The following is a 20,501-nucleotide window of genomic DNA, read 5'->3' on the forward strand; positions in this document are numbered from 1 at the left end:
TGCGTCTCTGCAATTTCAAAGTTTGCCATCTTGGTGATGGCAGATCTAGGAACTCTGGGTCAGGGTTATGCCCACTTCCAACAAGAAGTGGCCATATAGGGAGCGTAGTGACTCCAGGGTTAAGTAGCCTTTTGGCTACTACCCTAATTGCCCCTAAATTCAATATTTAGGGAAGCCACTGGCACCAGAAAATCAGATCCTGCTGACCTGAAGAAAGGACACTCCAGCGACGCAAAAGGCAAGAACTGAAGACCAGTGACTGACTCGGCGCCAACCCTGCCTGCCTGCTGACATCCACAATTGTGACAAAGCTGCCTACTCCTGCAGCTGCTTGTGCCTCCAAAGGCCCTGGAGGGCTGCCAGCCTTCACCCCAGCACCAGGAACTCCCATGGAGTAGTGGAGCTGCGTCCCTGCATCTTGCAGGCACCTGCAGGCCACAGTTGAAGTGGACCGAAGGTGCCAGCGTGGTCCCCAGACCCTCCAAAAATGAAGTACACTTAGGGTCTCTCCACTGAGACCTTCCTGACGCCGCTTGCAGCCTCTTTGTGCATGCCCCCCTTTACCATGAGCGACCTGGAGACCCAATTCCTCTGGACACCTGCACCTGGCCACCCCAGACTGAGGAGAAGAGGAACGAAGGATGTCCCTACGTGCCCTAGCCTTGTGAGACTTGAACTCACTTGTTGGCATGGTCAAACTGGACCACCAGCCCACGCCTGCTGCCTCTTTCTACAGGCCCAGCGACTACTCCGGTAACAGTAACCCAACTCCTAAAGACACCCCTGCACATGGGCCACCCTGGCCTCAGGGGGAGAGGACCAAAAGTGTCCTCACGTCCCCAAGCATCGTAAATCTTGAACCCTCTTGTCCCTGCTTGATATGCCTTTCTGACTGGACCGATCCCCATCAACTTCAACAGGGCACCCAACTCTGAACTACACCTCTGCACTCCCCTTCCCCAGTGCTGCCCGAGGTGACCTGTTGGTGTGGCCTTTGACCCTGCCCTATACTCACCTTAAGTCTAGAAAAATGAGTCCTGTAAGTCACTGCTGAGTCCCTGTTTGCTGTATATGTTTTTCCTCCATAGGTTAACATTGCAGCTTCAGAAAATTGCAGACTTTTCAAAACTGTAAGAATTTCTTCTGCAAAGTTCTTAACTGATCGTATTGATTCTGGTGTCTGTATATAAAGTCACTTGTTTTTGTTGTTAATTGGTGTGGGCCTCCTTGAGTCGTGTGTGTCTTTTATTGACTGTGTGCCTACTGCAGATGTCTAACACTCCTCTCTGATAAACCTAAAGCTGCTCCACCTCACTACCTCCTAAGAGAGCACCTTAGTATTGCTATCGCAAGCACCTGTCCACTCATACAAGAACCCCTGGACTGTTTGCATGGTATACTGCAATTTGGTATACCATCTAAAGAGCCAGCTTCCTGCACACCAGAGAAAGTTTTGTACAGGTGCATAGAGGAAACACCTTCGCCATGTGGCACTGCAACAAACAGGGTTGGGTGGGGTTTTGAGCCCCGAGTCAGGAGTCTTTGCGTCTCTGCAAGTGTTCGGACTGCCAAGGAATTTTTTCTAGTCGTAAACCACTTGCCAGGATCACTAAATGCTGAGGTGGATGAACTCAGACACTTAGTAGATCACAAATGGTAGTTATATCTTTTCACCGCTTCCAAGAATTTCCCTTGTCAGAACTTCCAGCTTTCTTTGTTCCACATCATCCCTCCAAGGAGGAAGAGAGACTTTGTGTTGGGACTCCAAGAGAGCTTCAAGCTTTTATATTAAGCACCATGAAACATCAAGTGGGCTCAAATTTGTGTGTATTTCTCTGGGTCAAAGAAGTCCAAGACCGTGCAAAAGCAGATCATTTTGCAATGGGTAGATCTCCGTATAAACATCTGCTACGCACTGGGACCACTGCCAAGCAATTTCTAGATCATTTCAAAATGTTCAGAGGGCTGGTGCTCTAGGCAAACATAGTCTTCCCTACCTGTACAGCAGTCACTCCAAATTTCACCCAGATCTTGGAGGAGACCGCATATGATCTGCAATAGAGGCTGTTTGAATACAGTTAGGCCAGTGTGAGGACACTTCTTCCCAACCCGGACCTAACAGTAGTGACAGACACTTTCCTGCTGGACTTTTTAGGTCATCTGGGGAAAGTGGAGATCAGAGGACTCTGGTATTTGATGGAAGGCCAGCTCCATATTAATCTGGTGAAGTTGTGGGCCAATCCTCTTGCTTTGAAGGCCTTCCTGCCTTCATCAAAGGGAGGCTGGTGTAGGTTCACAGACAACACTACTGTTGTCTGGTATTGCAACAAGCACGGTTAAGTAGAGTCCTGGATTCTGTGTTAGGAGCCTCTGGAGTTAGTTAGGGCACCACAGCTTTTCCCTGGTTGTGAACCATTTGACAGGATCCCTGAATGCAGGAGCAGATGAGCTGAGCAGGAGACATCTTGCAGATCACAAGTCATCTAAATCCCAAGTTGGCACTGGGCATCTTTCAGCAGTGGGGAGAATCCTGGCAAGATCTTCTTGCCACTTCCAGAAACACTCGGTGTCAAAGGTTTTGCGCCTTGGAGTTTTCATCAAAGCACTCTGTAAGTAGTTGCATTCTGGCTGGAACGAAACACAGAACTTCTGTACACCTTCCAGCCCTCGCACTGGGTTCTAAAAAAGATAAAAACGGTTGGGTCCAAGTCATCTTAGTGGCGTCGGGACAGTGAGGTAATGAGAACTTCTGTAAATGAGGTCATCTGTTCTTTGATCAGGCTACTGCCTCATGAGGATCTTCTGTCTCAGTTGCTGGAGATCTAATGCAAATTAGCTTCCAGCAGCTTTAGGCAGGGTAAATAAAACTTTCTAAAAGTTACATTTCCCATTTATTTAATAGAAATCCAACTTTATTTATTAGCTTTCTATTACATATAAAAAAAAAGTATTTGAAAGCGGTCTGTAGCTAGTACAATCTAAACATTATAGATTAAAGTGTATAATCTATACTTTGCCATTTCCTGTGTACCAGTTTCATCCTGTCCAGTGACAGTCGTTTTGGGCTTAGTCTAGAAAGCGTTAGCAATGGCATCGTATTTCTGCGCCTCGTGTGTCACTGGAGCGCCCTCTACATTGAGCCACTCATCATTTTATATAAGGGAGAGAGAGAGACTTCTGTTTTACTAAGTGCCCTTGGTGCGTACTGTGACCAGAAACTCACTTGAGAGGGAAGTGGTTGACAGAGGCTGTATGCAAGTAACTCCCCACAGGAGCGAAGCCCAGTCTAAGACAACTACGCTGCTGCAGTGTCGGGAGGCTTCTGCATATGACTGGCCACCATTTTAGGATTGTGCTGGAACGCGCACATTACATGACACTTTTAACCTCATTTAGCCTCCTTTTTAAAGAAGAAAGACAGAAGTACAGAACAGCATTATAGTATGCAGCTACTTAAAAAAAATTGACAGATTTAGCCGCATTGCAGAAAGAGGCTCATCTGTAGTTCATCATTACATCTGAGTGGTGCATACCCAAATGGTGATGTGCACACCTTGCATCTAATTTAACAATTATATCAGTGGCAGTAACTACATAAACAAGTCTAGGATATAAGATCATGTAATCTTTATAACACATCTGTCTTGGTCGTGCATCCTAAAGTCTGTGGTGATACACTCATCCATTATTATTGCACATTTGCTTGATGCATCCAAAATATCTGCAGTGACGCACACCAGTTTTGAGCATTTTTGGAAGCATAGGGAAACTTAAAGGGTGCCAATACAAGATACATTTAAAGCAAGAAGCTAAACTTTGTATACCCAAAATTAGAAACATATTTTTCTTTAAAGAATGATGCGAGAAATTAACTTGAAGGATTACAGGGAGCTGGAATAATTGAACAAGTGGAGTCATCAGAATGGATGGCACCTTTCGTGGTGGCCGAAAAGGCTAATGGCAAGTTAAGGTTATCCATAGATCTGTGTGACCTTAACAAAGATATCCTCATAGATCAATTTCCATTATCAAACATAAATGAAATATTAATGAAATGCTGGCTCTCTCCAAGGATGTAAAATAATTTTCTACAATAGGCCTGACAGCTTCATATCTCCAGGTCTCCTCACATCCTGACAACTGGAGTCTCACCAGCTTCATTACACCTTTTGGGTGCTTCAAGTTTAAAAGAGTACCTTTGGGTCTAGCCTCAGCTGCAGCCATGTTTCAAAGATTAATGCCGATAATATTTAAAGAAGTAAAAAACCTACTAATTTTCTAGGGTGACATATTAGTCATGGATAGAACATGATCAACAATTGTTACAGGTACTCAGCATATTGGAAAAAGGTGTGACAGCTGAATACAATAAGTGCAAGTTTGCCAAAAGACAAGGTAAATATCTTGGTCATTAGATTACTGTTGATGGGATTAAACCAAAAAAGAACTATTGGATGCAATCAGAGAGGCATCTATTCCCAGGAATAAGGATGGTGTGAGCGCGTTCTTGGGGTTGGTGGAACTCTACTTAAACCTTGTGAAAGATTTTTTTTCTAAGACTTACAAAATTAGGCAACTTCTTAAATTAAAAAAAAAAAAAAAAGTTTGAATGGTCGAGTCAATGTCTGGACACGTTTATCTTTCTTAAAAATTATCTCTCTAATGCTCCACCATTACAAGGTTTTGATCCAAATTTACTTAACATAGTCACCATGGAGTCTAGTGGTAGAGGAATTGATGCAGAAAATAATTTTGTCAAGGAAAAGACCATAGCACTTGCTTCCTCTTCACGGACTTCTACTGAAGAAACTTGTAAGTTATTGAGCAGGAAACACTTGCGTGCATGTGGGGGCCGGAACACTTCTGGCGATATAGCTGGGCAAAGGATGTTACCTTACATAGTAACCATTGACCACTCATGAAAGTTTTGACCACCAAGGGACCATATGGCAATTCACCAAGATTACCCTGTATGTCAGGAGACTGATCATAATTAGGGCTCCCAGTTTTCAATTTTTACAGATAAATACAGAGAGAAAACAATGTGTTTCCTGTGTCTGCATTTATTTTTAAAAGCGAAAAAATACTGAAAATTGTGCTTTTTCCGAAAGACTCTCTATGTTGTCTTTAATGAATTCCAGGCACAAGCTGAGCAGATAGATAGGGAGCTACAAAACTGGATCAGATTTCCTTAAATACAGGCATATGTTAACATCTGTATTTGATATAAAGCTAATATGTACCAATGGGTGTAATGTTTTGTTATATGTGGGTGCTTAATTTGCTAAAAATGGTTTCCACGTATGAGTGGACGTCTAAAAGTAAAAGAAATGTGGAAATATACCATTTTGCGCATCCATTTATTTTCAAAACACAAAATAAACATGGATAAATACCAGTAAGATGGCTCAAAAATAAATATGGATAAATACAAATGAAAATGTTAACAATAAATACCATAAAACCGGAAGCTCTAATTATAATGTACAATATATATATATATGTTCGATGGCATGTGTAGCTGCAGATACACATGCTGTGCATTATCCTGCCATTTAGTGTTGGGCTCGGAGTGTTACAAGTTGTTTTTCTTCGAAGAAGTCTTTTCGAGTCACGAGACCGAGGGACTCCTCCCCTTTCGGCTCCATTGCGCATGGGCGTCGACTCCATCTTTGTTTTTATTTCCGCCATCGGGTTCGGACGTGTTCCTCTTCGCTCTGTGTTTTGGTTCGGAAACGTTAGATAACAATCGGAAAATTTGACGGTATTGTTTGCGCTGGGTATCGGGTTAGTGATAGCAAATCGACACCGAAGAAAAGAAGAGCTCCGGCAGCCCTTTGGGCCTTCCACTCCTCGGCGGGGCCTAGTCGGCCCGACCGCGTGCGTCTTCAAGGCTCATGGAACGGACCCCATTCTGCTTCTGCCCCAAGTGCCACACTAAGTATCCTTATACCGACCAACATTTGGTCTGTAATTTGTGTTTGTCCCCCGAACACAAAGAGGATACGTGCGAGGCCTGTCTGGCATTTCCGTCGAAGAAGACGCTGAAGGACCAGAGAGCTCGAAGAATTCAAATGGCATCGACACCGGCCGGGCACACCGACGTCGAAGAAGAGGAGACATTCTCCGTTCCAGATTCGGACTCGGATGAGCCCGAGAGAGCAGCCGAGGAGGCAACAAACCGTGAGTAAACCTGCCCCTGCTAAAACTCACTCAAAAATAATTAAGGCCCAGGGGACGCCACCGCCGACAGGCCATGGCTTTACCCGAAAGCACGGTGACCAAGCATCGGCACCGAAAAAGGCCTCACAACAGCCGAAGACATCTGATTCCGGTCGAGATACCGGCACTGAATATACTCGTATCGAGATACCGTCTCCGACCAGGCCCGGCACAGAGAAATCGGTACCCCGAAATCCAAGAAGGGTTCTTCCGAGCCGAAAAAGACTGCTGAAAAGGTTTCAGTGCCGAAACACCCAGCTTCGGAGCCGAAACAAAGCTCCTATACGGACGAACAGGGCCTTTCATCACAACTACAAAGCCACAGGTTTGAACAAGAATTGGGGATGGCAGAGCCAGACCATACCCAGAGGAGGTTCCATATACAGAATGACCCAGGGAAAATAAGTACACTTCCCCCAATTAAGATGAAGCGGAAGCTCGCATTCCATGAGGCAGAAATGCAGCCAAAAGCTAAACAAAAAACACCACCACAGTTTTCTCCACAGCCATCACCACCAACCTCACCACATCTGTCCCCAATAGCAACACCCCCAATGGTGCAGTCACCAACGCACACAGGGATGAGCCAAGATGACCCAGATGCATGGGATCTGTACAATGCACCAGTCTCTGATAATAGTCCGGATTACTACCCGGCAAGGCCATCACCACCAGAAGACAGTACTGCTTACATGCAGGTGGTTTCCAGAGCAGCTACTTTTCATAACGTAGCATTGCATTCCGAACCTATAGAAGATGACTTCTTATTCAATACCCTGTCATCAACACACAACCAATATCAGAGTTTGCCAATGTTACCAGGCATGTTAAAACACGCCAAACAGGTGTTTCAATACCCAGTCAAGAGCAGAGCCATCACACCTAGGGTGGAAAAGAAATATAAACCTCCCCCTACGGACCCTGTGTACATTAAGCAACAACTGACTCCTGGTTCAGTGGGAGCAGCCCGGAAAAGGGCGAACTCAAAAACTTCTGGGGACGCACCACCACCCGACAAAGAAAGTCGGAAATTTGATGCAGCAGGTAAAAGGGTGGCAGCACAGGCTGCCAATCAATGGCGAATTGCCAATTCACAGGCTCTATTGGCAAGATACGACAGGGCACATTGGGACGAAATGCAACATTTCATTGAACACCTTCCAAAAGAGGAGGAGACTCGCACATTATTACCAGAATTGGAAACACATAACTACGGACTCGTGGGTCCTAGCCATTATCCAACATGGTTATTGCATAGAATTCCTACAAATACCACCAGATGTGCCTCCAAGAGCACACGTCCAAACAGCACAAAGATCTGTTACAACTAGAAGTCCAAGCGTTGTTACAAAAAGAAGCAATAGAACTAGTAACCAGCCATCAAAAAGGAACAGGTGTTTAATCCCTGTATTTCCTAATTCCAAAAAAGGACAAAACACTGAGACCCATATTAAACCTCAGAAAACTAAATCTTTACATCAAATCAGATCACTTTCACATGGTGACCCTTCAAGACGTGATTCCCTTGCTCAAACAACAGGACTACATGTCAACATTAGATCTCAAGGATGCTTACTTCCACATACCTATACATCCTTCCCACAGGAAATACTTAAGGTTTGTAATACAAGGCGTGCATTACCAATTCAAAGTGTTACCGTTTGGGATAACAGCAGCACCAAGAGTATTCACAAAATGCCTTGCGGTAGTAGCTGCTCATATCAGGAGGCAGCATATGCACGTATTCCCTTACCTAGACGATTGGTTAATAGAAACCAACACTCAGCAACAGTGTCTTCAACACACAAAATACTTCATAGAAAGGCTTCACAAGCTAGGGTTCTCTATAAACTACCAAAAATCACATCTACAACCGTGTCAAATACAACAATACTTAGGAGCAACAATCAACACACAAAAAGGGATTGCCACTCCAAGTCCACAAAGGGTACAAGAATTCCAAAATGTAATACTAAACATGCACCCAAACCAACACTATCAAGTGAGGTTTGTGATGAAACTTCTAGGCATGATGTCTTCATGCATAGCCATTGTCCCAAACGCAAGACCACACATGCGGCCCTTACAACAGTGCCAAGAAACACAATGGACCCAAGCACAGGGTCAACTTCAAGATCTAGTGTTAATAGACCGCCAAACACACTCCTCGCTTCAATGGTGGAATCCTATAAATTTAAACCAAGGGTGGCCATTCCAGGACCCTGTACCTCACAACGTGATCACAACAGATGCTTCCATGATCGGGTGGGGAGCACACCTCAACCAGCACAACATACAGGGACAATGGGACGCTCAACAAAGCCAACTTCATATAAATCATCTGGAACTACTTGCAGTATTTTTAGCATTGAAAGCATTTCAACCGTTAATAGCTCACAAACACATTCTTGTCAAAACAGACAACATGACAATGTATTACCTAAACAAACAGGGAGGAACTCACTCATCACACCTGTGCCCCTTAGCACAAAAGATTTGGCATTGGGCGATTCACAATCACATTCGCCTAATAGCACAGTACATCCCAGGAATTCAAAATCAGTTAGCCGACAATCTCAGTCGAGATCACCAACAAACCCACGAATGGGAAATTCATCCCCAGATACTACAAACTTATTTTCAAAGCTGGGGAACACCACAAATAGACCTATTCGCAACAAAAGAAAACGCAAAATGCCAAACCTTCGCGTCCAGGTACCCACACCCTCACTCCAAGGGCAATGCGTTATGGATGAGTTGGTCAGGGATATTTGCTTACGCTTTTCCCCCTCTCCCACTCCTTCCATATCTAGTAAACAAAATGAGTCAAAACAAACTCATACTAATACTAATAGCACCTACTTGGGCTCGCCAACCATGGTACACAACACTACTAGATCTGTCGTCAGTACCCCATATCAAACTACCAAACAGACCAGATCTGTTAACTCAACACAAACAACAGATCAGACACCCGAATCCAGCATCGCTCAATCTAGCAATCTGGCTCCTGAAATCTTAGAATTTGGACATTTAGACCTTACACAAGAATGTATGGAGGTCATTAAACAAGCAAGAAAACCTACTACAAGACATTGTTATGCAAATAAATGGAAAAGATTTGTTTATTACTGCCATAATAATCAAATTCAACCACTACATGCGTCCGCAAAAAACATTGTAAGCTACTTATTACACTTACAAAAATCAAATCTAGCTTTTTCGTCCATTAAGATACATCTCACAGCTATATCTGCAGATTACACATTCAAAATCACTCTTTAGAATCCCAGTCATCAAAGCATTTATGGAGGGTCTAAAGAGAATCATACCTCCAAGAACACCACCAGTTCCCTCATGGAATCTCAATATTGTATTGACACGACTCATGGGTCCACCATTTGAACCTATGCACTCTTGTGAAATGCAGTACTTGACCTGGAAAGTAGCCTTCCTAATAGCTAGCACATCTCTTAGAAGATTAAGTGAAATACAAGCATTTACTATACAAGAACCCTTTATACAAATACACAAACATAAAGTGGTTCTACGCACAAATCCCAAATTTTTACCAAAAGTTATATCACCGTTCCACCTAAACCAAACGGTGGAACTCCCAGTCTTTTTTCCACAACCAGACTCAGTAGCCGAAAGGGCCTTACATACATTAGACATCAAAAGAGCACTAATGTATTACATTGATAGAACAATACAATTTCCCCACACAAAACAATTGTTTGTAGCCTTCCAAAAACCTCATGCAGGGAATCCAATATCCAAACAAGGCATTGCCAGATGGATAGTGAAATGTATTCAAACCTGCTATGTCAAAGCAAAAAGAGACCTGCCTATTACCACAAAGGCACACTCCACTAGAAAGAAAGGCGCCACAATGGCCTTTCTAGGAAATATACCTATGACAGAAATCTGTAAGGCAGCCACATGGTCGATGCCTCATACATTCACAAAACATAACTGTGTAGATGTGTTAACAACACAACAAGCCACAGTAGGACAGGCAGTATTACAAACATTATTTCAAACAACTTCAACTCCTACAGGCTAAACCACCGCTTTTGGGGAGATAACTGTTTAATAGTCTATGCACAGCATGTGTATCTGCAGCTACACATGCCATTGAACGGAAAATGTCACTTACCCAGTGTACATCTGTTTGTGGCATGAGACGCTGCAGATTCACATGCGCCCTCCCGCCTCCCCGGGAGCCTGTAGCCGTTATAAGTTGATGAAAATTGTATATTATATGTTGATAAAACATGTACATTTGTAAATTTGTAAATATATATCACTTTTAGACACATTATGTACATACATACTTACTCCATTGCATGGGCACCTTTACTATATACACAACTCCTACCTCACCCTCTGCGGGGAAAAACAATCTAAGTTGGAGTCAACGCCCATGCGCAATGGAGCCGAAAGGGGAGGAGTCCCTCGGTCTCGTGACTCAAAGACTTCTTCGAAGAAAAACAACTTGTAACACTCCGAGCCCAACACTAGATGGCAGGATAATGCACAGCATGTGAATCTGCAGCATCTCATGCCACGAACAGATGTACACTGGGTAAGTGACATTTTCCATATATATATCAGAAGTAAAGAAAGCTTTAGCAGATTTTTTTAATCATATGCCACTTCCAATGAGTGAAGTTAGTGATGATGCCTTCGAAGAGTTCTGTGTGGCAAGCATTTTTGAGGAATTTCTGGTGATGAGTGGGAGAAGGCACAAGAACAGGATGATGTTCTTATGGATGTGAGTAGAATGATGTTGGAGGGCTGGCCTGATACGAAGTCTGTCGGAAAAGAGTTATTGACATAATGGGAATTGAGACGAGTTATCCTGTAATGGTGGTTTAATGCTGATAAAAGGGAAAGTTATTCCTCCGGTGGAATTGAGCTAAGGTCTTATAAATTTGTCATGAAGGACATTTAGGTGTAGGTAAAACGAAGTGTAGAGTGAAGTATTGGTATTCAGGGTTAGGCGGAGAAATAGAAAGGAAAGTCATGAATTGTATACAATGTGAGGATTCAGATAAGATCCGGGTTATGCTTGGACCTCCTGTACATCACATAGCCAGCCCAGAGATGCCAGGGGAAAGAGTTTGATAGGATATAATGGGGCCCATATGGGAACAGGGAGAACAAGTTTGTGATTGTTTAATTGATCACTTTGCTGAGTGTCCTGAAATGCAAATAGTACAAAGGGCTAATACGAGCAGTGTTATTAAATTCCTGGACAAAATATTCATGAGAGAAGTATTGCCTAACTATGTTCTGAGTGATAATGGTCTGTAGTTCATGTCTGACTGTTTCAAAGGTTATTTAAGGAAAAATGGTGTAATGCACAAAATCGTTTCAGTGTACCACTGAGCAGGAAACAGGGCTGTAGATGGTTTAGCTGTGTGATCAAAGGGATTGTACAGATGGCTAGTAATAATAGTCTAATGTAGAGTAGATAATTGCTCAAGAGAGTGGGGGCATACAGAATTACTCCAAGTCAGATCACTGAATCCAATCCTTTCGAACTGATGGGAGGAAGAACTCCAATGTCCAAAGATAACAATCTGATAGTTGAAGGCAGCTAAAAGGGTTGATTGGTCACTGGATGTTGTAAAAGAAACTTTGTTGCAAGCACAAAGGCCATGTGAAAAATGTTATAATTTTAGGCATAAAAGCAAGGCAGTGCATGTGGAAGATGGCGACAGCGATGGAGTTAAAATAAGTGGATTTGTTGGGAAAAACCAAAGTTGTTTTTCCCATTCCTTAGTGGTGAAACATATATTTTGCAATTCACTCCTTCTGAGTGATGGAGAAGGATGGCATTTGTCTTCCATTTCTTTGTATAAGAGGAAGAGTGACAATCCAAATCTAGTGTAGATACTGATGGTGGTTCTCAGAGAACACAAGCTTTGGATGAGAGTCCCAATGTGAAAGTTGGGGGGCACAAAACAGATGTTTGAATGGTACTATAAAGATGATGGACAATAGTGGAACCAAGGTCATGTGAATTTGGAGAAGGATACAAGGGATAACTCCTGGGAAGATAAAAGGAACATTTCCCTAGAGGGTGATGAGGCACTGTGTGATGGTAAATAATTGATGAACCAATTTCGGGCGCATCAGGAACAGCAAGAAGTGAGGGATAATATCCTGGAGGGGGAATAAGGTACCACATGATGAGGGTGCTGATGTTTGCAAAATAAGTAGAATTGGTCATTCTGTGATCAAACCAAGGAAGTTGAAGGATTATATTTGTGAATGACTTGGGAGGGTGCAGAACTACACAACCAATAAGGTTTCAGGAAGTTTGAATATATACATATAGTACATATTTTCATTGTGTTTTGTTAACCCTTGAATTATAATGTTACCTAATATATTTATTTTAATCCTATCTTGACATAAGTATCATTCATGTCAAACTTTAGATAGGCGATTATATGTAACCTAGGTATGTAGTCACATCTTGCAAATATTTTTTGTACATTGTGTAACCATTATCGTTAACGAAATGTTTTTATTTATTAAAAAAGGGGGGATATGTTATGGTATGTTATAGTTCATATAGGGCACCATACTACCACAACCTGTATTATGCTGTAATCACCTGCACATTCTGCAGTGTTGTGAGGGGGGTTGATGAGAGTGGTCATGAGAGGAGCGGTTTGAAGAAGTGCTTCGCCTTCCCACTAAAGTGTGTTTGGAATTATATCTTATTCAATAAAGAAGATTTCTATTCTACTAGATTGGGGATTCATCTTTACATGAGCAACTCAAGCCCCTTGAGAACCTCATGGATGATTTGCTACACTTTATAAATCATTGATTGATTGAAACTGCTGTTAATGTGTCCACCGGAAAGAACGTTACTGAAGGTAAGTAACATGTTCGTCAATGGCCTAGGCGCATAATAAAGAGCTTTTGACTGAAGTGACTATGACGTCTAAAGGGTCTTAAACAATGAAATGGGAAACTGAGAAGTGACATGCTCCTTAAACTGTGCTGCTGCTATCGCAGGAAGAGATAGTACTTTATCTTTGACTCGAGTGATTTAGTCAGAAATCACACCACACGCCATTTGAATTTGATTAAATCGCAGTCAGTGTATAAATACATTTTTTACAGCAAGTATTAAACCAATGAATCGGGCAGACCCAGGACTCCTAAGCCTGTCATGGCAATGCTACGCAATGAAGCTCTTTCAACGGCGCAGGTTTACACCAAAGCGAATGATACTTCCTCTCCTGCGAGAGCCGGTGGCTAAAGGGCTCACAAGAAAGCGAAATCAATGCATCGTTGAATGAAAGTAGCGGAAGTGGGGGGCAGAGGGTGAGAGCTAATGGGAGACTCAGAATTCAGCGCCTTCGTGAAAATCAGAAACCCAACAGTAGATATTGTAGTGGAGCCGCTGGTCTTTAGGGGTTGTTGGAAGTCTGCAGTTCCGGCCTTTCCGAAGCTGTAGGACACCGTGAGGTTGTGAATTTGCTGCATACAATTTGCGAGGGTAAAAGAATGGAAAGGTCCAATGACCGAGTCTTCGCTTGTGAAATGGGGGGAGAGGGGAATAGCTGAAGTAGCAGAGGCGCTTTAACGTTCTTGAAGTGATGTACATTGTTGAATCATTCAGCATGTACAGTTAAAATGGCCGTTGTAGATTCAGTGACACACTCAAAGTTCCAAAGTTCTCAAGATGCTTATCTTTGAAAATTGCAATGCAGATTTTCTTCAGATAAATGTGGAAGAGCCAGCTGTCTGGTTACCCATTACTTTAGTGAAGATATGATTAGGTTCCCTAGAGGTCGCTTACTGTTTTGTTACACAAGGAGCTTATGTGCAAGATTTGAGTATAAGTAAGTGGCAGAGGCCTGGCCCAGTAGGGGGTAGCATGGCCTGACTCTAAAAGGGGCTCATTGTTCGCTGTCAGGAAATACCCCGACTCGCCCCCCGCGATCGATCCATGGGTTGTGGCTAAGTTACCGTGATATGCCTGGCTATTGGCACTTGCTAAGTGGAATGTATTTGTTAAATATGTCCCTTCTCCCGTATCCCCCAATATGTTTCGGTAGTGTGATAATGCTATTTAAAAACCTACTCCAGCGTTAGTCAAAGGAAAGTGTTTTGGAGGGAAAGAAAGTGATGGACAGAGGACACAGGGGCCCCAGTATAAAGCTCCAACGGGGCATACATAGGCTTCCGCGCCTAACTGGACGTGTTACAGCTGGATCCACGGGAGACGTGCACGTGCACCGCATGTTACAGCTGGATCCACAGGAGATGGGGGTAGAGGCCTCCTGTTCCCTACCGCTGCACGTGCACCGCATGTCTTACAGCTGGAGTCACAGGAGATGGAGTGAGGGGGGCTTCTCTTCCCTACCCGTGCACCTGCACTGCAAGTGTTACAGCTGGAACCACAGGAGATGGAGTGAGAGGCCTCCTCTTCCCTACCCGTGCACGTACACTGCAAGTGTTACAGCAGGAGCCACCGGAGATTGCGTGAGAGGCCTCCTCTTCCCTGCACGTGGACTGCAATTGTTACAGCTGGAGCCACAGGAGACGGGGTTAGAAGCCTCCTCTTCCCTACCCGTGCACCTGCACCGCATCTTACATCTGGATCCACGGGAGATGGGGGTAGAGGCCTCCTGTTCCCTGCCGCTGCACGTGCACCGTATGTCTTTAAGCTGGAGTCACAGGAGACGGGGTAGAGGCCTCCTCTTCCCTACCCGTGCACGTGCACCGCATGTCTTACAGCTGGAGTCACAGGAGACGGGGTTAGAGGCCTTCTCTTCCCTACCTGTGCACGTGCACCGCATGTTACAGCTGGAGCCACAGGAGACGGGGGTAGAGGCCTCCTCTTCCCTACCCGTGCACGTGCACCGCATGTTACAGCTGGAGCCACAGGAGATGGAGTGAGAGGCCTCTTCCCTACCCGTGCACGTGCACCGCATGTTACAGCTGGAGCCACAGGAGATGGAGTGAGAGGCCTCTTCCCTACCCGTGCTCGTGCTGTCCCGCAGGCTGGCATGGAGTGACGGGGGCTCCTCGGTTAGCACAGTAGAGGAAGGGTGCTGAGGCTGCTCTGTAGCCTGGGGAGAGGCGGTCCCCGCGGTCAGAGTGCGTGGGTGCTGCCAGGTGTGACCAATATGTTTTTCCTTCCGGTGCGGTCCGCGTCATTACCGCACCTCATCTCTACAACAAAAGCGACGCCATTTCTTGAACGGGGGTATTTTCAGATCAACATTGGAAAGGCAACAAAGGTATGTATAAAACATTGTTGCGAACTTGTTTTTCGTTTCAAGTCAAACAGAGGATGTTATTTCGTGAACACTAAGTAGCATGTCCGACTGCTTGTTTCCTACATTGGTACATTACTGAAAGACCAAACTACGATCTTGTTTCAGAAACAAAAAGCATTTAAAACCAGGCACACACTACATGATCACAGCGATTTGCGACTGTTTACTGTTAGTGGGGGAAAAAAGTAAAGACGTTCTAGTCACCCTTTTCCGTAACTAACACTGTCCATATTTTCTTCATAATTCACTAACTAGAAAAAGGAGTTTAATGCTTTTACCCAGAATTAAGTGATGGAGACACTGTGTGGCAGGCCATGTCATAGGGTGGTATAGGAGGCAGGCACAAACATATCGCATCACTATCCCTCCGAATTAAGAGCAGGAAACCATTTCGATCTGATCATGTAAGTTACATTTTCTGTGGGCTCGGTATGTAATGTTGAATTTTAGTTTTTGGATGTTTGAGAATATTTACATAAGTCTTACATATGTGAGTTACAGATGCGCGTTTTTATTTAAGTATTTATAATATTTGTTTAACGTTTGGTAAATGTATACTGCCTAATACCTTTCATTAATGCCCATACTTTATTTATTTACGTAAGATTGTTCAAATTCCATTCTGCGGTGAAATCGAGTGTGAAGACTGGATTAAGAAAACTACTGCCAGGTAAAGTTAACTGTGTGGTATGCTTCTAGTGCTATGTAGCCTGGCATTGGTTTGCCCATCTGCAATCCTGTTGACATATCACTGCACAGGTGCCTTCACTTCGAGAATCACATTGTGACCACTGTTATATTTAGCCTTTCATTTTTCTGTTTCATTTTTTGTTTTTAAACAGCCCATTCTCTAGACTGATTGCATTTTTTATTATTGTTTATAGAGCACTTTCTTAATTGTTATGAGACCCAAAGGCCTGACATAGCCCTAAAGTCGAGATGTAAGGTTTCAATTGGTTAAATTCCATATTGCCATTGAATCTGGCGAAAGCCATACCATCTATCAACTCTACATGTAGGAAACATTTTCATCACAACAAATGTTTTTGATGTGAAAATACGCTCTCATAAACCTTTTAAAGTTGGATTTCTCCTACAAAACCTAAAGAGGATGTTTTACTCCTGCTGCCTGTTTTTGTTCAAAACTTTGCAAACTTCAAAGGAGGAGTGAAAAGTTAAAATATTCATGAAGGTGTGAACAAGAATCTACCACAACGTAAAATATACCTATGCTTATTAATCAAAGACTCACTTGGGAAAACAATTCACCCCCCCTTCCTTGTACTTCATTCCGCCTCACCAACAACTCATGCTCCTCAATACCCTCTTATCCATTGTTTTTGCTGTCCATGCACAACGTAAGCTATTCAGCGACTGCTGTCTGAAGCTCACGCCTCAGACCACAGTCCCTTTTATAGTATCTCTGTAGACAATAGCAAACAGTTCTCTTTTGTATCCCATCTCCAGTTATAATCTTTTGTCATTTTAGAATCTGGATGGTCCTTCTGTCTGAGCCAGCATGATTTACTTGCCTCACCAAAAGTCCTAGGGCCTGATGGCAGATGGGTTTACTCCAGCACAAACCTGACAGATATCCCATCCACCCTGTAACAATCCCTTTATATTCTATGGCAATCGTAATACGATGGACAGGATCGCTGTCATAACCCGCCGCCAAACTCTAAATCAGGCCCTAAATCTGTGCTCATTGTTAGGCAACATCTAGACGTTGCTAGCCCCACTCGTGACCTTTTAATTAGTAACTGCATAGCATTAAAGGGCATTACACTTGCTTTCCACAATAGGAAGTGGATATAGGTGTATAGCTACATGCAAACCAACTAAACACCACTAAGTCTTTTGGAACATTTGCACACGTTGACACAAGAGACATTGTGAAGGTCTTAATGAGTCTTTCACCGTCATCTTGAGATTTCAATAACAAATCAACTTCAGTCTTTGTGAAGCAGTGAGCAACATCAATAACACAGCTCCATGGGAAATTAATACAATAATATCCTCAAATTTGTGACAAAAAGAATACAGCATGTTGACTTTGAGATGACTCTTTTTTTTTTTTTTTTTTTTTTTTCCTCCAGGGACCAAGACACTGAACCTGGAGCTCCATCAATGGGTGCGAAAAGTCTCTGCATCCCATTCAAGCCCCTTCGTGAGCTGCAGCCTGAGTCGAAGTGTATCTGCAACAAGAATCTTGCAAAGTTCTACACCCTGTTTGGTCGCAGTTACTAATGCCCTCTCCTGAACTCTAAATGCGCGTACTATTTTTTAAATAACACAGAAATCATGACAAATGTTACCTGTTTAGTGGACAGAACCCTTTACAAGACAAACTCCTTGAAGAAATAGATTGGAGGTTTGGAGGTACCCTTAACTTGTAAAACATTTTCTGTAGTCACCCAGACAATAAAATCTATATTGTGAATTCATGTCGCTTAATTTTTCAATATGTATATTTTTTTTATTACTTAATTGTGTTTTTTTTTTTTTACAAAATAGTAATATAGCTGCTGTTGATGAAACACTTGGGAGCATCAGTTTATTCCTAGATAGTTAGTTTAGCACCAAACTTCGCAGACTTAATCTAGTTACACCACAGATGGAGTGCTATTAACCTCGCACCTTGTTCCTCCTCCTCAACCTGTGAGAAAACTATGCCTTGTTCTAGTGGACCTCACTCCTTCATAGTTTACAAAGGTGAAAGAAACTCAGTGCAGCGCATCTATAAGCGGTCTCCAGGATTCGTTCTTTTCCCATCTGTTGCCTCTATACGCACCTCTGTTCCAGCTCCTGTTGACCAGAACCGGGGTCACCTCATCTGGACCAGTGCACACAGATGGGTTTGTGCATGCTTTCAAATGCCTACTATCCTCAGCAGAATTGCTACTGTCACATGTACCTATTGATAGACTGCAGTGATGCAAAACTTTGCTGTACTTCATGTTCTGGCCCCTTTTATACCTCGCATTCTCATATTGCCTAAGAGCTCTTTCTGTTGTCTGGGGTGTGCCCTCCAAGCAGTTCTAATATTTTCTATTAGACTCTGTTTCTGAACGCTCCTGTAGTATGAGTGTTCTTGATACATATGTCTTCGATTCTGGTGAGACAAGTTTGTTGCAAGTTTGATTGATGTGGTAAAATGTTTGTGATTATCTACAATCCAGTTGGATAGCTTGGAGGCGATCTGAAATGATTAGGCTTTCTGCGTAGTATATTGGTGTGAACGAAAACGTGTTTGGACGTTTTACCGGCTGCTTACATGACTTAGTAGCATGGATGTTGCCTGGGATTTAGAGATAGTTTAACTATTGCTGACTACACAGTGTGACGACTGCCTTTTGTGATTTATGTGGGTGTTTTGTAGAGCATGATGTGCCACAGACAGCTAACAATCTTGGAGGTTGCCTACGCTGGCTTCTCTTGATCAGAGAGGTAGAACCTTGACTGATGTTCTTCAGTCATCATCTATTTCCAGATTTAAAATCCTATTGTAGACAATTTAAAAAGTTCAGCTTTCAATTGTTTTTCTGAACTGCATGCAGTTTGATTCTGCTCGCAGGTTTGGGTTCAGGTTATCCCTAGCCTAGACCCCCGGACTCAGTCTTCTGCCTACATGGTTCAGCCATTTGAAACTTTGGTATTAGCTGTGGAGTTGCTGAACGAAGTTTCCTTGTTGGTTAATATGATGTTTAAAGAGCACAAGTATTTTGGCTCATTTTTCACAGAAGGCCTTCCAGGGCAAAATACCCTAAAATGGCATATTAGAGCGGTTTTTAGTTACATATAATGTATGTACTTGACTTACGATGTTGCACTATGAGCGTTGTATAGCTCGCTGTTGCCATTAGAACTCACAGCTCTGTAGGATTTCAGTTAGCTTTTTCGCAGTGATACGTGGACACTCAGTTATGGTCCTTTATTCAGCCCCAGACATGAAGCCTTGCGTATATTGCAGCAGTGATGGAAAACACATCTGACTCCCTGTGCAGTCTTTTTTCTCCTCCCATACATTTAATCTTAAATCGCACATTCCATCTCCCCATTCTAGATTATGAACACCATTCTAATGGTTATGTCACTACACATCTTCCCCCTTAAATAACACCAAAAAAACATACTAACCAGGCCTCGTAAAATGTTACTAGACCTGCAGGTCGAGTAGCTTAAATAACCTACAAGACCTAACTGTAATGTACCCGACCAGGAAACAGGTCTCAAGTTGTGTGATCCTAGGCAAATATTGTATTTTACAGTCTCCTTTTACTTCATTCTCCCATATGACTACACCTTCAAATATGTGAGCTCAGCATTTCTGCTGTAAACAAAAAAAAAATCTCGTTTGATTAAATACACTAAATGTTTGCTCCATGTGTAATAAATCTAGCCCACATATAGGATACACATGATCAATGCATGACTTGCCTCTTAGTTTACTAATAACGATGCCATCAGTTTCTCAGTTTGTTTAAAAACTCACTTCTAATAAATATATGTTCGATGGCATCTGTCGCTGTAGATACGCATGTTTTGCAATAGCTCGCCATCTGGTGTTGGGCCGGAGTGTTACAAGTTGTTTTTCTTCGAAGAAGTCTTTCGAGTCACGGGACCGAGTGACTCCTCCTTTGGTCTCCATTGCGCATGGGCGTCGACTCCATCTTCGATTGTTTTTTTTCCGCCATCGGGTTCGGACGTGTTCCTGTCGCTCCGAGTTTCGGAACGGAAAAATAGCTAATTTCAGAAGATTTTCGTCGGTATTGTTGCGTTCGGGATCGGCGTAGTTAGATTCAACACCGCATCGAACAGCTCCGGTGCCCTTCGGGGTAGTTTTTCGATCCCCCGTCGGGGCCTGGTCGGCCCGACCGCGTGCAGAAGAACGCCGATGGAACGGACCCCGTTCCGTTTCTGTCCCAAATGCCACAATAAATACCCCTATACAGACCAACA

At 43.2% G+C, this 20,501-nt stretch overlaps 1 protein-coding gene across 3 annotated transcripts in view; it reads left to right on the top strand.

The window, feature by feature from the left end:
• EPRS1 (glutamyl-prolyl-tRNA synthetase 1) overlaps nucleotides 1-17,986 on the top strand; it is a 488,457-nt gene extending 470,471 nt beyond the window's left edge. For all 3 annotated transcript variants that reach the window (XM_069233874.1, XM_069233875.1, XM_069233876.1), the window contains 2 exons: nucleotides 16,145-16,209; nucleotides 17,639-17,986. In XM_069233874.1, the coding sequence (XP_069089975.1) occupies nucleotides 16,145-16,209; nucleotides 17,639-17,789 (216 nt within the window). In that variant the 3' untranslated portion in view covers nucleotides 17,790-17,986. The remainder of the gene's footprint in view (nucleotides 1-16,144; nucleotides 16,210-17,638) is intronic.
• The last annotated feature ends 2,515 nt before the right edge of the window (nucleotides 17,987-20,501 follow it).

The sequence above is a fragment of the Pleurodeles waltl genome, chromosome 5 (assembly GCF_031143425.1).
Source record: "Pleurodeles waltl isolate 20211129_DDA chromosome 5, aPleWal1.hap1.20221129, whole genome shotgun sequence".
Taxonomy (NCBI): domain Eukaryota; kingdom Metazoa; phylum Chordata; class Amphibia; order Caudata; family Salamandridae; genus Pleurodeles; species Pleurodeles waltl.